This window comes from Carex rostrata, chromosome 32 (assembly GCF_964058835.1).
Source record: "Carex rostrata chromosome 32, lpCarRost1.2, whole genome shotgun sequence".
Classification (NCBI taxonomy): Eukaryota; Viridiplantae; Streptophyta; class Magnoliopsida; order Poales; family Cyperaceae; genus Carex; species Carex rostrata.
The window spans coordinates 3,258,568-3,273,420 of NC_135949.1; the positions used below are offsets into that span (position 1 = coordinate 3,258,568).

At 34.6% G+C, this 14,853-nt stretch overlaps 1 protein-coding gene and 1 pseudogene across 2 annotated transcripts in view; one reads left to right on the forward strand and one right to left on the reverse strand.

The window, feature by feature from the left end:
• LOC144548108 (UDP-glycosyltransferase 79-like) overlaps positions 1-10,001 on the forward strand; it is a 28,224-nt pseudogene extending 18,223 nt beyond the window's left edge. The window contains exon 2 of the transcript XR_013509244.1: positions 9,165-10,001. The product of XR_013509244.1 is annotated as a UDP-glycosyltransferase 79-like (transcript). The remainder of the gene's footprint in view (positions 1-9,164) is intronic.
• On the reverse strand, positions 2,500-8,328 carry LOC144548101 (putative disease resistance protein RGA3). The gene is made up of 3 exons (XM_078296790.1): positions 7,878-8,328; positions 2,945-6,229; positions 2,500-2,729 (listed from the first exon to the last, which is right to left on the reverse strand). The coding sequence occupies exons 1-3, from the start codon at positions 8,247-8,249 to the stop codon at positions 2,715-2,717; spliced, it is 3,672 nt and encodes a 1,223-aa protein (XP_078152916.1). The 5' UTR covers positions 8,250-8,328; the 3' UTR covers positions 2,500-2,714.
• Positions 10,002-14,853: the final 4,852 nt, after the last annotated feature.

Below are 14,853 nucleotides of genomic sequence, written 5' to 3' on the forward strand. Positions count from 1 at the left end.
TTGTGTTAATAAGTGAATTTGATAAACTCCGGGACTGGAACTAAATCCCGTAGTGAGAGACTATTCAATCTCTCACCCATTCTACTTTTACGTGTGTTCCAGAAAATGATGAGGCCGGAAATGAGGACGAATAGAAGGGATGTGGATCGGAAGGCCAACAAGCGGAGGTAATGAAGAAGAGACGCCTAAGCAAAGATCATGAGTAAGAGCAAGCGGAATTATCCATGTTTTGATTAAATGTCATTTATGGTCATTTTTAATTTTGTATGTTTATTTTCAGTAAATTTGATACACTTGAACAGGCATGGTTGTTGTCGTATTTTCAACCATATCTATCGTGATCATTGTTGTAAGTCTTTTATATTGCAAAATTACTGTGATATTTATGGATGTTATTGATAATGTATGTGATATGCATACGTCTTACGTGTAAATAATACGTGGCGGGTTGTCTCGGGGTGTAATATTTAATATATACAAATGATGCTGAGGTGTGTTTTTTCTGAACTTATTAATGATGTATATGAATTTATATTAACTATATATTGCTTTTGAGGGTGATACTTGTTGCTAGCATAATCAGATGGTTGGTGCATGGTATTCAAATGCAGTAGGATTTAATTTGAAGAATTTTTTTTATTATACCGGGATTGTGTGGAAATCTCACAAAGAATCAAGTAACAAAATACGAGTCAAAGAGGAAGGAAATGTAGGAGGGCTATAATCGAAAATATAAATTTTAATGTGTGCTAAGTGCAAGGACAAACAAAAAAATATTGAAAGAGTTAAGGGTAAATATAATGTATTGAAGTTTTGAGGGTACACAAGAAATTGACCCATTTTCAAAATATTACTTAGCTAAAAAAAAGGATGCACACATATCACTTATATCTTTTGTATTCTCTGCATGCTTTGATCATATTGAACAACTGATAAAAAAAAATTCGAAATGAAGAACTACAAATAAAAGAAATAAACTTCTAATTTTTTTAATTAGTATCAAATACTCTATGTATCAATAAATTTTGTTCAAATCTAATAAAAATAATAAAGCATAGCTATGTACAAAATTATGTAGGTAAAACAAAGAATAGGAATAAATTTTGCTGGCTAGCAAACGGAGATTATTTTACTATTTTATCAGTGTAATATAAAAAAAATGTAATTATTGTGAAAATATGTTCTTTCCTATAATATGATGGAATATCATAGCACAAAAATATTTATTATTTTTTATATTCAATATATATAACACAATTACATGTATTTTAAGGGCCTAATTAATTCACAAAAAAATTTGACTACTGTAATAGTTGAATGAAACATATCTCCTATTCTAAAGAAAATTTATCCTGCCTATATTAATTGAAATCTCATGGCAGGCTATCTATTGTCCTGCCTATATTAATTGAAATCTCATGGAATCATATGTTCATTAATTGGTGTTATATAAGGTCAGTTTAGTCATTTTTTTGCAAATTTAAAATGTTTGTTTTTAATTGACAGAAAGCTCCCATGCATTCAATTGTCAAAGGATTTGTCACTTGGGTTATCGAAAATCCAATATAGGTAAAGCCCAAATGAACAATTTAACTTTGTTAATTTTGTGTTCTTATACTTGACAGTGTATAATTTTTTGTTTTCTTCATTGAAAATGATCGTCTTCATATGTTTTCTTCCTTGAAAAGGCTCATGTTAATATTAATTGACAATTGTAAAGCACAAAACAAAAATATTGCAATCATTTTTCCCCAAGGGAAGATGTTGGACTCACAATGATTTTGTCACCCAATAGAAACCTAAGGTTGTAGCTAGCAATATTTTCTTAGAATATTTGGCGAACAAATTTTAATTTGAAAGAAAGTTAGACAGACATCTCGTAAAAGATGGAAAAAATGCTTTTATGTGGAATCAAATGTTTTTATTGGAAAAAAAATTGAAATAATTTTATTTGAAAATGTTTTTATATGGAAACAAATGTAATTTGGTAAAGCACCAGCTATTTCAATATATAACACTAATATAGGACACATCTTGGAAAAGATAATAACCAAAACAAACAATCTCATTTGATTAGCACTAATTGTTAGTCTGAAAGATATTTGAGGAGACTCTCACCATATGTAGGATTAGATTATTTTCCTTTTCTTTTCCAATTTGATTGTTGTGATTGGCCTATAGATGTTGCCACTGTAGGATAGGCAACCATGTTCTAAATTGTGTAATATCTTTCGTGGCAGGGGTTGTTCTACAAAAATGTAGAAATGGTGCAGCCAAAACTACAAACTTGAGAAGTTGCTATAGATAAGATGTGAAAATTGTGGAGTGCGATAACAAAAACTGGACCAAAGATTTGTTTTCCACTCAAAAAGGACTGGCTTAGTAGGTTTTGTTCCTTCAAAAGGTTCGTTTTAATTAATACTGTTAATTACCATACACTACACAAATATATTGGCTAAAGAAAAGAAAAATAGTAGAGATAAGGATAACGACAAAAAATTGGGTAATACAAAAATTGACTTAATCATTCTTTAATAGGCGAATATTTGAAGAAAAAGTAAGTAGAGAAAAAAAAATCAATGAAAATGAATCCCCATGAGAAAAGGAAATTATTTGTGTATTACAAAACATATAATAAATAAAATAGTAAATTTATTTCTATCAAGGGTCTTCGAGGAGACTCCTAAATGTTTCTTGTGGGGCAAAGCAAGACATCATCGAATAGATCGCTGCAAAAAAAGTTGGACAAGAGCTTAATTTTGTAGCAGCAACAAACAAGTAATATAAATATGAAATGTTTATTTGTCGAAACAGGTAATTTTGTAGCTTGATTAGTCAACAAATCCTACCAATGCCTATGGTTACATAAAAGCAAAAAAGTTCAGTGGCCTAAAATCTAAATATTAAAATAATAATTATTATAATAATAGGAAAATTTATGAACCTGATTTGATTTATGTAGATCCCCAATTTCAATGTCAGTGCAACCGCAGTGAAGAACACGGACATAAGGAATGAATGGCTCTGTCACCCGCAATTTTAATGTCAGGGTAGTCTCAATTGGAATCAATCCATCTGGCAGAACACAGAGCAATTTACAGTGTTCGATTTCCAACCTTGCAAGTGTTAAAATGCTATGTCGGCCGATATGTGGCTTTCCATGAGAGGAATCACCAATTGGCTCAGTGGATTCCACCAACTGTAGTCCATCCATTGTTATTGATTTCAGGACTGTACACCAGGAAATTTTCAGTGTAGCCAACTTATCCAGATTCCCTAGTCCAGTAATCAACTCAAGGCAGTAACAATCAGAAATCATCAATTTCTCAAGTTGGGAGGACAGCTGCTCCAGCTGTAGAACTCGGAAACCGCGACAAGCACGAATGACGAGGTGCTTGAGAGTGTGAAGATTGTTGAATAGAAGAGATGCAATCTGGTCACATTTATCTAACAAGATTTTCAACCTTGTAAGTGTTGAAATGCTCTGTCGGCCGATATGTGGCTTTCCATGAGAGGAATCACTAATTGGCTCAGTAGATTCCACCAATTGTAGTCCATCCATTGTTATTGATTTCAGGACTTCACACCGGGAAATTTTTAGTATAGCCAACATATCTAGATTCCCTAGTCCAGTAATCAAATCAAGGCAGCGACAACCAGAAATCTTCAATTTCTCAAGCTGGGAGGACAACTGCTCTAGCTGTAGAACTCGGAAACCATGACAATCACGAATGACGAGGTGCTTGAGAGTGTGAAGATTGTTGAATGGAAGAGATTGAACCTTGTCACATTTATCTAACAAGATTTTCAACCTTGTAAGTGTTGAAATGCTCTGTCGGCCGATATGTGGCTTTCCATGAGAGGAATCACCAATTGGCTCAGTAGATTCCACCAATTGTAGTCCATCCATTATTATTGATTTTAGGACTTCACACTGGGAAATTTTTAATGTAGCCAACATATCCAGATTCCCTAGTCCAGTAATCAACTCAAGGCAACGACAACCAGAAATCTTCAATTTTTCAAGATGGGAGGACAGCTGCTCTAGCTGTAGAAATTGGAAACCATGACAATCACGAATGACAAGGTACTTGAGAGTGTGAAGATTGTTGAATGGAAGAGATTGAATCTTGTCACAGTTATCTAACAAGATTTCTTGAATTGATTGCAAGGAACATGGATCACATATCCATCCTGGCACTGTGGCAGAAGAATAAAATCCTACTCCAAGTTTTCTGAGGTTAGGATGTGGCTGGAGGGATTCTAACCAAGAAAAATCGGCATCATGGAAACCTATTTCTGGTATGAGCATTATTCCCAGCATTGATTTCAGAGGGTCAACCCAATCAGGATTACAGTTTATATAAAAAGCTTCAAGTTTGCACTTATTTCTCATGTTAGCACGCTGGACATCTTTTAAATTACTCACTCCATAAATAGTGAGATTTCCTTCAAGGTCCGTCATATCCTTTAACCAAGCTACATTTATAACGTTCACCCATGTTTTCATTGTCTTTATTGCTGGAAAATTAACAAGCCCACGCGGGAGATAATCCAATGAATTATATTGTTCAATAATTAAAGTTTGTAGATTGTAAAGGAGGCCAATGGATAATGGCAATGTTTCAAGATATGGACAGTTAATATCAAGATGAGCTAGATGTCTCAACTCGGAAATGGAATTAGGAATTCTTCTCAAATAATCCCCTTTCAATTCCAATACCCTGAGTGCTTCAAATTTTGTGAGGTTACATATTTGAAAATATATGGAACATTTTTTAGTACTTTCCGACAACCTTGAATTTAGATCCATTTCCTTGGTATTGTTTATACAATACTCGTGCTCTAAATCTCCATAGCATCCTCTTACATAGATAGAAAGGGTTCTTAAACCCACCAGATATTGTTGGAGAACTTGATTTACATATCCAGAGAAACCACCTACATATAAATGACATGCTTCTTGCGGAACGTTTTGCTTTTGAATATCAAGTGGTTGATTGATCTCCACCGAATAATGTTCATTCTCAGAATTAAGTCGAGCAAGATCATGGATTATATCATGCAACTTACAACGTTCTTCAGATCCACGTGAAAAATCATCAACAAAGGACCTCTGTTTTAACTCCTCATAATATTCAACACCAATATATGTGATTCTTCTTTTGCCCTTGGACTCAATGTAGCCATGAGAGATCCATAACTCTATCAAATGCATCTTTTCTAATATGTAATCTTTTGGGTACATTGAGCACAATAAAAAACACGGCTTAAGGTGGGCAGGTAGATGAGCATAACTAATCTGAAGTGCTGGGAATATATCATTTGATGGATTGGACTCCCAAAGATCATTTTCTAGAATCTCTATCCACCTTTCTTCATCTGTTTCATGCCTAAGGAGGCTTGCAATCGACTTCACGGCCAATGGCAACCCACCACACTTCCTCATAATATCCTTTCCCATATTTACCAAGTGTGGTGGCATAGTGTCACTTGTACCACAAAATGCATAATGCTGAAACAACTGCCAGCACGAATCTTCAGGCATGCTAGTTGGACTAAAACAGGTCGTTGTTTGCATGACATCTGCAACCTTTTTATTTCTTGTTGTCACGAGAATTCTAACCAGCTTTGCTTCTTTAAAGGGAACCTGGAACAACTCCCAAAGACTTTGATTCTCGTTCCACACGTCATCTAAAACAAGCAGTATTGTTTTTCCCTTCACAGAATTTGCAAGCTCCTCTTGTAATGAACTGCACTCACTCAAACCGTTCTTGGCTTTGGAATCGTTCTCGTCTTTGGAATCGTTCTTGTCTTTGGGGACTGATTCAATGATTGCTTTAGTGAGTCTCACAACATCAAATTCTTCAGAGACACATACCCACCCAAATAAATTAAAGCACTGGGTTACCCTCATCTCTTTGTAGACTAGTTGGGCAATGGTGGTTTTTCCGAGGCCACCTTTTCCAATAATTGAAATGACCAAAAATTGCTTTTCTTTTTCAGATAGTAACAAATTGATTACCTCCTCTATTTCATCATCTCTCCCAAAAATGCCTGCCTCATCTACCATGTGACCCGTTGGGGGTTGTAAAATTTTATTGTTCAGACGTCTCACCCCGTCACTCTCCCTTAAATGAAGAGCCTCACGATCATTCGCAATTTCGTCAAATCGACTTCTTATTTTTTTAAGCCGATCAATCATGCCATCAGGAATTTGCACAATGTGCTGTCCAAAAAGAAATGTATATATTATATAAGTATGCTAAAATTCATAATTTGTTAACTTAAAAATGATAATTAGATGAGAAATTTATTATATTATGTGACCACTCTGATGTTAGATTGGAAAAGCTGATAATATAACAAGTGACCATACATTCCAGTGGATTAATAGGGGTGAAAACGGAGCGGGTTCAGAGCGGATAATGCTGATACTATATCTGCATCCGTCAGATAATGAGCAGATACGAATATGAATACAGATAATAAACGGATATCAAAATTCAAAACCAAATCCGTCTTAAACGGATACGGATACGGAGCGGATAATTTACGAATACGGATTCGAATACGGATATGAAACAAATAATTGTCGGATAATTGAATTATTTAAACTTTAAGATACAAATATTAATTAACAAAATTCAAATATGAAAATGAATGAACAACTTAAGTTAGTTTATTTAAATTTGTAATTAAAATTTATGGAAATATCAAATTAAAATAAAAAATATAATTGAATGCCGGCTGGATTTAAAATGGAGACAATTATTAACAGAAATTTATATAAAAATATATATATATATTCAAAGCGAAATATTCAAAGCGAAGCTAGATGGCTAACTGCCTTTATAATAATATATATATATATGGCAGCAGCAGCCTTTTCCTCTAAAATTAAATAAACGAGTCAAAGACGTCAAGCTAGTCAAAGCCTTGCTCGAAGTACGAGCCTCATAAAGCAGCGAAATAGATGCGCTGGCTAGGTCTGTTGTCCGGATGCTTCAGATATAGCTTTAGTTCCACAATCATAACGGAAAATAAATATGGTTAATATATAAGCCTTGTCCGATTTGTAATCGTTATGCACTAAGATATCGGAGATAGAATGGGTTGGAAAATTTGATTCGGATACATGCAGTTATCCGATCCGTTTAAGCACCTCTATCTGTATCTAGGGGTAGCAACAAATCTTGTGGACCGCTCATGACTTGCAATTTAACTTGTTTGTTAATAACTCATTCGTTAATGGACTCAATTCAAAATTAACAAGTTTGAGCTGGGATCTATCTCACTGGCAAGCCAGGTCGGTTCAAATATGAATTTGTGAAATGATATAAATTTACGCGAATTTAGTATATATAAATTTATTTTGAAAACTATGTTGGTATGAAATTAAAGATTTAGTATTTTAGTACGTATGAATTTAATTATAAACTTAATTTATGGTAGTTAACTTTTTATTACATTATCTAATACATCTGGACTTTCAGTCCACGAGCTTTTGCAAGCTGGCTCGGCTTGTTTATTGTCAAAAAACGAGGCACGAGCCACTTTTTCAGCTTGAATTCGAATGTTGGTTCGCTCATGACTCGCTCGTTATTAAAATGAGCGAGCTATGAGCTTGGTCTAGCTCGGACCGAGCCAGCTCATTGCCAGCGCTATCCGTATCCGGATACTATTTCTCTCATCAAAGAATTATCCAGATCCTTATCCAGTCGACTCCATTTTCACCCATAGGTGGATACCAATCTAGCTAAAAAATAAATAAAAAATTGAAGCATCCTCTATTAAGTTTTAGTACCACACAAGAAGAATAATAACACTTGCACAAGTAAGATAATTTTTAATATCTATATGCATGAGGTACTAACCTCCATCTTCTCTGTCTTGTGAGAACCTGGAGCTTCAAAAGCCTTTCTTGCCTCTAGTTGGACACGGGTGACCTCATACCGGTACTCGCTGAGCACATCCTCGGCATTATAAGCGACCTTCTTCAGCTCCTTGAGCCATAGCTTTACAGAACGGTCTCTGATCTCCCTCTCCTCAGCATCGTACAGTGTGGCCTTGATCCGCTCCAGAGTTCGCATCAGCCTCTCCAGATCCTCCTCAAAAGCTCGAGCACGTCCCCTTTCGGAGTTATTAGAATTTGAGGAAGAGGAAGAAGGAGCCAGCACAGAGGCTCTAATTGAGGGGAGCAAATTGGTGGCTAGAGAGAGCACAGAGGTTATCAAATACCCTGCCATTTTGCTCTGTAGATTTCTTTGAAGAGGCTATTAGGAAAGAACCTTAGATCTGAGTGGTGAATGTGAGAAATGTGTGTAGAGTAAAGAGCACCAGAATTTTGAGTTCTGAGAAGAAGTGGTGTGGAGAAAACTTTGACCATAGAAAATTCATCCTAACCAAGGGGAAGAGGTATTAGTCGCCACCATAGAAATTTGGTATTATCGCTTATTAGTCGCGACCATAGAAAATTCATCCTAACCAAGATAATTCGGTATTATCACTTGTTAGTGGAGACCATAGAAATAATTGACAGCGAACCAAGGGGAAGCCTGGAAGAGTTAATTGCCTTCTGTTAGAATTAAAATTGGTTATTTACTTTCAATCAGATGAGGTTTTTAATTGAAGAGGTCATGCGGTCTTTGGCTTAATTATTTATTCTTATTATTATTTTTAAATCTAATAGGTGTACTATTATGTGTTGAAACTTTAAATAAAAAAGGAACTGAAAAACAGAAATAATAATTTTCGTTTGAGCCTCAAGTTCACAAGTATTATAAATAGATATATAAAAAAAGAGATATATATCTAATGATTAAAACAATGGGTTGAAATATAAATTTTGAGTTTTTCGATTTTATTTCCAACAGACTAGATATAGCAATATATCAACAAAATATTCAGAAATCGTCTGCAACACAATATGAATTTATTGAAGAAATCAAGTGAAACTTATCTTTACTTGATTGTACCAGCTGTGAGGAGGAGAAATTGTGCTCTTCAAATAATTGCTTAAAAATTGAAAAGTCAGCAATGAGTTGGCTACAAAGCAATATTCAATGAAAAGTCAGCAATGAATTCTAAATTGCTTGACTTATTATTGAATTGCTTCATCTGTTTTGCTTCACAAAAACAATGTCATGTATAATTTCAAGAAGCACAGTACATGGAGTCAAAATGGCGCGGTAAAACAATAGGGCCAACTGTACCGTCTTCGTACCTCTACAACCACCTCCCGTCTGACACATCGTATGGTTTCCACCTCTACACACCAACCATAACCCCTTGCATTGCATGGCTCGACTCAAAACCACCGCAATCGGTTGTGTATACCTCCTTTGGTAGCATGGCCTGCCTAGACCCGGCCCAGATGGAGGAACTGGCATATGGACTCCACGACTGTGGAAAGCCGTTTTTGTGGGTCGTCAGGTCAGTAGAAGCCGACAAAATACCCGAAAATTTTGCTGAGAAAGTGAAAGATAGAGGGGTTATAGTCTCTTGGAGCCCGCAACTAGAGGTGTTGGCGCATCAAGCAGTGGGGTGCTTCTTTTCACATTGCGGTTGGAATTCAACTGTAGAGGCACTCGTGCTAGGCGTGCCAATGGTGGGGATGCCTCTGTGGACAGATCAACCGATGAATGCGAAATATGTTGAAGGGGTTTGGGAGGTTGGAAAACGGGTTAAACCGAAGAGTGGCGGGTTGGTGAAGAGAGAAGAGATTGTAAGGTGCTTAAGTGAGGTCATGGAAGGAGAGAGGTGTGAGGAGTATAGGAGGAATGCAAAGAAATAGAGAGCGAAGGCTCAAGAGGCAATGAGAGAAGACGGAAGCTCTTATAAAAATATTGTTGAATTTGCGGCTAAGTACAGGGCCAACTGATACTACATTACATGTGCACATTATAGACTGGAATTTACTGGTATCGAGCCATGCCTCGATCATTTACTCTCATTCCTCACCTATTTATGTTATTGTTTTCATGTTTGTATCTTGTTCATATTTGGTGTTGAATCACCTTTTCAATGTCTGTGAAGAAAATGGCCAAGGACAAACAAGCATTTCTCAATATATAAAGCATATATTTCATCAAAAAAAGTGTTGCCTATTTTGTGATTGTGGCTAGACTGATTTAAAATTGTTCAATTAAGGTTACCGTCAGTAACACTATCAGGAGTATTTTATGAGAATAATCACAAAAAACATGTATTCAACCAGGAATACCTAACCTCCTTTTCAAAATATTTTGTAAAATTAATGTTCTTCGCTGCCAGTGACAAGCAAATATATAAAATTATAAATCCAATATGCTCTCTACTCAAAGGAAATTTAATTCATTAATTATACCATGTAAAAGAAGGCAAAACAAAGTTGGGATAGTCATCAAACTTGGTACATAGAGAATGCACGGCATCAGGTCTGGCCGTTTCACCAAAAGAACCAAGACCCAATTCATCAGCATGTATGCCTCCAGTGATAAATGCTGATTGAATGTTTGCTCTATTTGATCCTTTTATGTCATGGTGCAGAGAATCACCTACTGTTATGCATTCCTTCGGGTCAATACCTGTTAACCCTATTGCTGATTCATATATCACCTAAAATGAAACAAAAGATATGTATGAGAACCCAAACTGAAACACGGGTAGAACACAAGTATAATACCTCATCAGGCTTTCCCATCCATCTCACATCTCCGCCCAGTTTCTCGTACTTAGCCCCTGGAGTACCTGACCAATGCCAATCACCTTATTTGTTAGTACGAGTGAGGCTACGATATTATGCATAGCGCACACCAGTCTGTACTATGGCTCCATATCTCCATTTTCAAAGTCCAAACGGTCGATCCGAACTGCTCAGCATGACCTCTATATGAAAATGAACTTGAGGACCAAATTTTACATTTTTAAGAAACTTTTTTTACAATTTTTTTTAGATAGCTAGGAAATCACTTGATCTAAAGATTCTAGAATTTATATGCATGAGGTAATAGAAATTTTGATTTTAGATTCAGACCGTCCGATCCGCTTTATTAAAGGGGCCCGTGCATTCCACCTTGGGCCAGATTGACCCGGATTCTGATTAGAGATCTAAACTCAAATATTATGCTACCTCAGAGGATTCGGACTCAAGATTCTTGACCATTAAAATTTAGTGATTTTCTACCTATCTAAAAAAATAGTATAAAAAATCTAAAAAAAATCTAAATTTAATAACCAGGTATATTTTCATATGGAGATCGTGTTGAGCAGTTTCGATCGACCGTTTGAAATCAAAAAACAGATATATGCACGCATATGACATATCACTTGAACTACAAACAAAAGAAATAAGCTTCTAATTTTTTTAATTAGTATCAAATACTCTATGTATCAATAAATTTTGTTCAAATCTAATAAAAATAATAAAGCATAGCTATGTACAAAATTATGTAGGTAAAACAAAGAATAAGAATAAATTTTGCTGGCTAGCAAATGAAGATTATTTTACTATTTTATAAGTGTAATATAAAAAAAATTGTAATTATTGTGAAAATATGTTCTTTCCTATAATATGATGGAATATCATAGCACAAAAATATGTATTACTTTTTTCTATTCAATATAACACAATTACATGTAATAGTTGAATGAAACATATCTCATACTCTAAAGAAAATGTATCTCAAATCGGTATATGCATGTCTAATGAAATATACACCTTTAAAATATAGATATACTAATGAATGCGCTACTTAAATACTAGAAGTTATATAATTTCAAGGGCTTTGTGAAGAAGTGCATACCTTTTAGCATTTAAAATTTTATTGCAAGCTGCATTATTATTATGCTGCGGATGAGTAATCAACTAAATATCAACTTCAACGCGAATAGTTGTAGAAATGCAGCCACAAACTGATCCCAGTTGCTGTAGGAGTGCAGAAACTACATGGGACCCACTAGTTCTCGCTTCTCAATTTTTAGTTTCCCATGACGGTATCGTACAAGATTTATGTAGTGATGAACTTTTTGACCCGGTTTCTCTCTACATTTCACCCGCAACATATTTCTTGTGTAAAGATTAAATCACAGAAGATCTTTGCTCCAAAATCACAATGAGTAAATTCAGACAGCGTGTTGATGGACTGGGCTCAAGAGATTATATAGTAGGAATACATAAATACAGTATTTTTATTTATAAATAATATGAAAATTAATACAGGGTAATGGATTAATTGTATAGAAAATTTGCTTTAACAGGAGGAGCCAAGAATACCCGATTTTTTTTAAAATATCCATTAAAAAAATTAATTTAATAAAAATAACCAGATCTGAACTGAAATTTTAAAAATACCCAAATCGCGGATTTTTTCCGCGACCCAGAATTTTTATTCCGGGCCGCGGAAAAAATTCGCGCCCCGAAATTTTTTTATTTTTTATTTTTTATTTTTTATTCCGAGCGCTGATATTTTCCGCGGCCCGGATTTTAAAATTTTTTTTTTTTTTTTTATAGAGTTTGGAGAAAAAAAAATATTGTTTTTTTGGCCCAACTTTGCACCTCTGGTTAACATATCAGAACACCTTCAAAAATAATGAAAATTTACCGACATGCATTCTTAACTTCATAGAATAAGACTGTAAAGTTTCATACAAAATCTCAAAACAGATCGTGAGATATCAGTTCTCAAAAATTGCCCGAACTGCTGAAGGAGTGCTTCTGAGCCCAACTTTGCACCTCCGATTAACATAGCAAAACACCTACAAAAATCATGAAAATTTACCTACATGCATTTTTGACTTCATAAAACAAGACTGTGAAGTTTCATACAAAATCTCAAAACAGATCGTGAGATATCGGCTCTCAAAAATTGCCCGAACTGCTGAGGGAGTGCTTCTGAGCCCAAATAACATACCAAAACACCTTCCAAAATCATGAAAATTTACCGACATGCATTCTTGACTTCATAAAACAAGACTGTGAAGTTTCATACAAAATCTCAAAACAGATCGTGAGATATCGGCTCTCAAAAATTGCCCGAACTGCTGAAGGAGTGCTTCTGAGCCCAAGTTTGCACCTCTGATTAACATACCAAAACACATTCAAAAATCATGAAAATTTACCTACATGCATTCTTGAATTCATAAAATAACACTATGAAGTTTCGTACAAAAGCTCAAAACAGATCGTGAGATATCGGCTCTCAAAAATTGCCCGAACTACTGAATGAGTGCTTCTGAGCCCAACTTTGCATCTCTGGTTAACATGTCAAAAAACCTTCAAAAATCATGACAATTTACCGACATGCATTCTTGGCCATTATTTGCATTATTTGAGATTCGAATCTAAAAAGTTCACGAATCAATTTCGAACAAACTATATATATCCAGTTTGAGTTTGAGTTTGAATAAGATTGAAAACAAATTGTTTTGGTATGTTAATTAGAGGTGCAAAGTTGGGCTCAGAAGCACTCCTTCAGCAGTTCGGTCAAATTTTGAGAGTCGATATCTCACGATCTATTTTGATATTTTGTATAAAACTGCACAATCTTGTTTTATGAAGTCAAAAATACATGTCGGTAAATTTTCATGATTTTTGAAGGTGTTTTGGTATGTTAATCAGAGGTGCAAAGTTGGGCTCAGAAGCACTCCTTCAGCAGTTCGGGCAATTTTTGAGAGCCGATATCTCACGATCTGTTTTGAGATTTTGTATGAAACTTCACAGTCTTGTTTTATGAAGTCAAAAATGCATGTCGGTAAATTTTTATGATTTTTGAAGGTGTTTTGCTATGTTAATCATAGGTGCAAAGTTGGGCTCAGAGCACTCCTTCAGCAGTTCGGGCAATTTTTGAGAACCGATATCTCACGATCTGTTTTGAGATTTTGTATGAAACTTTACAGTCTTATTCTATGAAGTTAAGAATGCATGTCGGTAAAATTTCATGATTTTTGAAGGTGTTCTGATGTCTTAACCAGAGGTGCAAAGTTGGGCCAAAAAAACAATATTTTTTTTTCTCCAAACTCTAAAAAAAAAATATATATATTTAATAATCCGGGCCGAGGAAAATATCCGCGCTCGGAATAAAAAATAATTTTTTTTTTTTTCGGGCCCCGAATTTTTTCTGCTGCCCGGAATAAAAATTATGATTCGCGGAAAAAATCCGCGATTTGGGTATTTTTAAAATTTCAGTTGAGATCTGGTTATTTTTATTAAATTCATTTTTTTAATGGGTATTTTTAAAAAATCGGCAAAAATACCTCATACTACAAAAAATATATATATTCCCTAACTAAAAGAACCGAAAATAATTTACAGTTCGTATAGAAGAACCGATAAATTTTAGGTTTTGTCTACATAATTAAAATATCATGGCAAGCTATCTATTGTCCTGCCTATATTAAGTTGTAGTGTTTTGAGTTAAAAACTGTTGGCGTCCATCCAAGGAATCACAAAACTTTGTTAATTTTGTGTTCTTATACTTGACAGTGTATACTTTTTTGTTTTCTTCATTGAAAATGGTCATCTTCATAGGTTTTCTTCCTTGAAAAGGCTCATGTTAATATTAATTGACAATTGTAAAGCACAAAACAAAAATATTGCAATCATTTTTCCCCAAGGGAAGATGTTGGACTCACAATGATTTTGTCACCCAATAGAAACGTTGTAGCAATATTTTCTTAGAATATTTGGCGAACAAATTTTAATTTGAAATAATTTCATAATCTTTATTTGAAAGAAAGCTAGACAGACATTTCGTAAAAGATGGAAAAAATGGTTTTATGTGGAATCAAATGTTTTTATTGGAAAAAAAATTGAAATAATTTTATTTGAAAATATTTTTATATGGAAACAAATGTAATTTGGTAAAGAACCAG

Excerpts from the sequence above, each read along its gene's own strand:
- LOC144548101 (XM_078296790.1), bottom strand. The coding sequence starts at position 8,249 with ATGGCAGGGTATTTGATAACCTCTGTGCTCTCTCTAGCCACCAATTTG. Across the intron at positions 6,230-7,877 it reads ACAAGACAGAGAAGATGGAG|CACATTGTGCAAATTCCTGA; the intron begins GTTAGTACCTCA and ends CTTTTTGGACAG.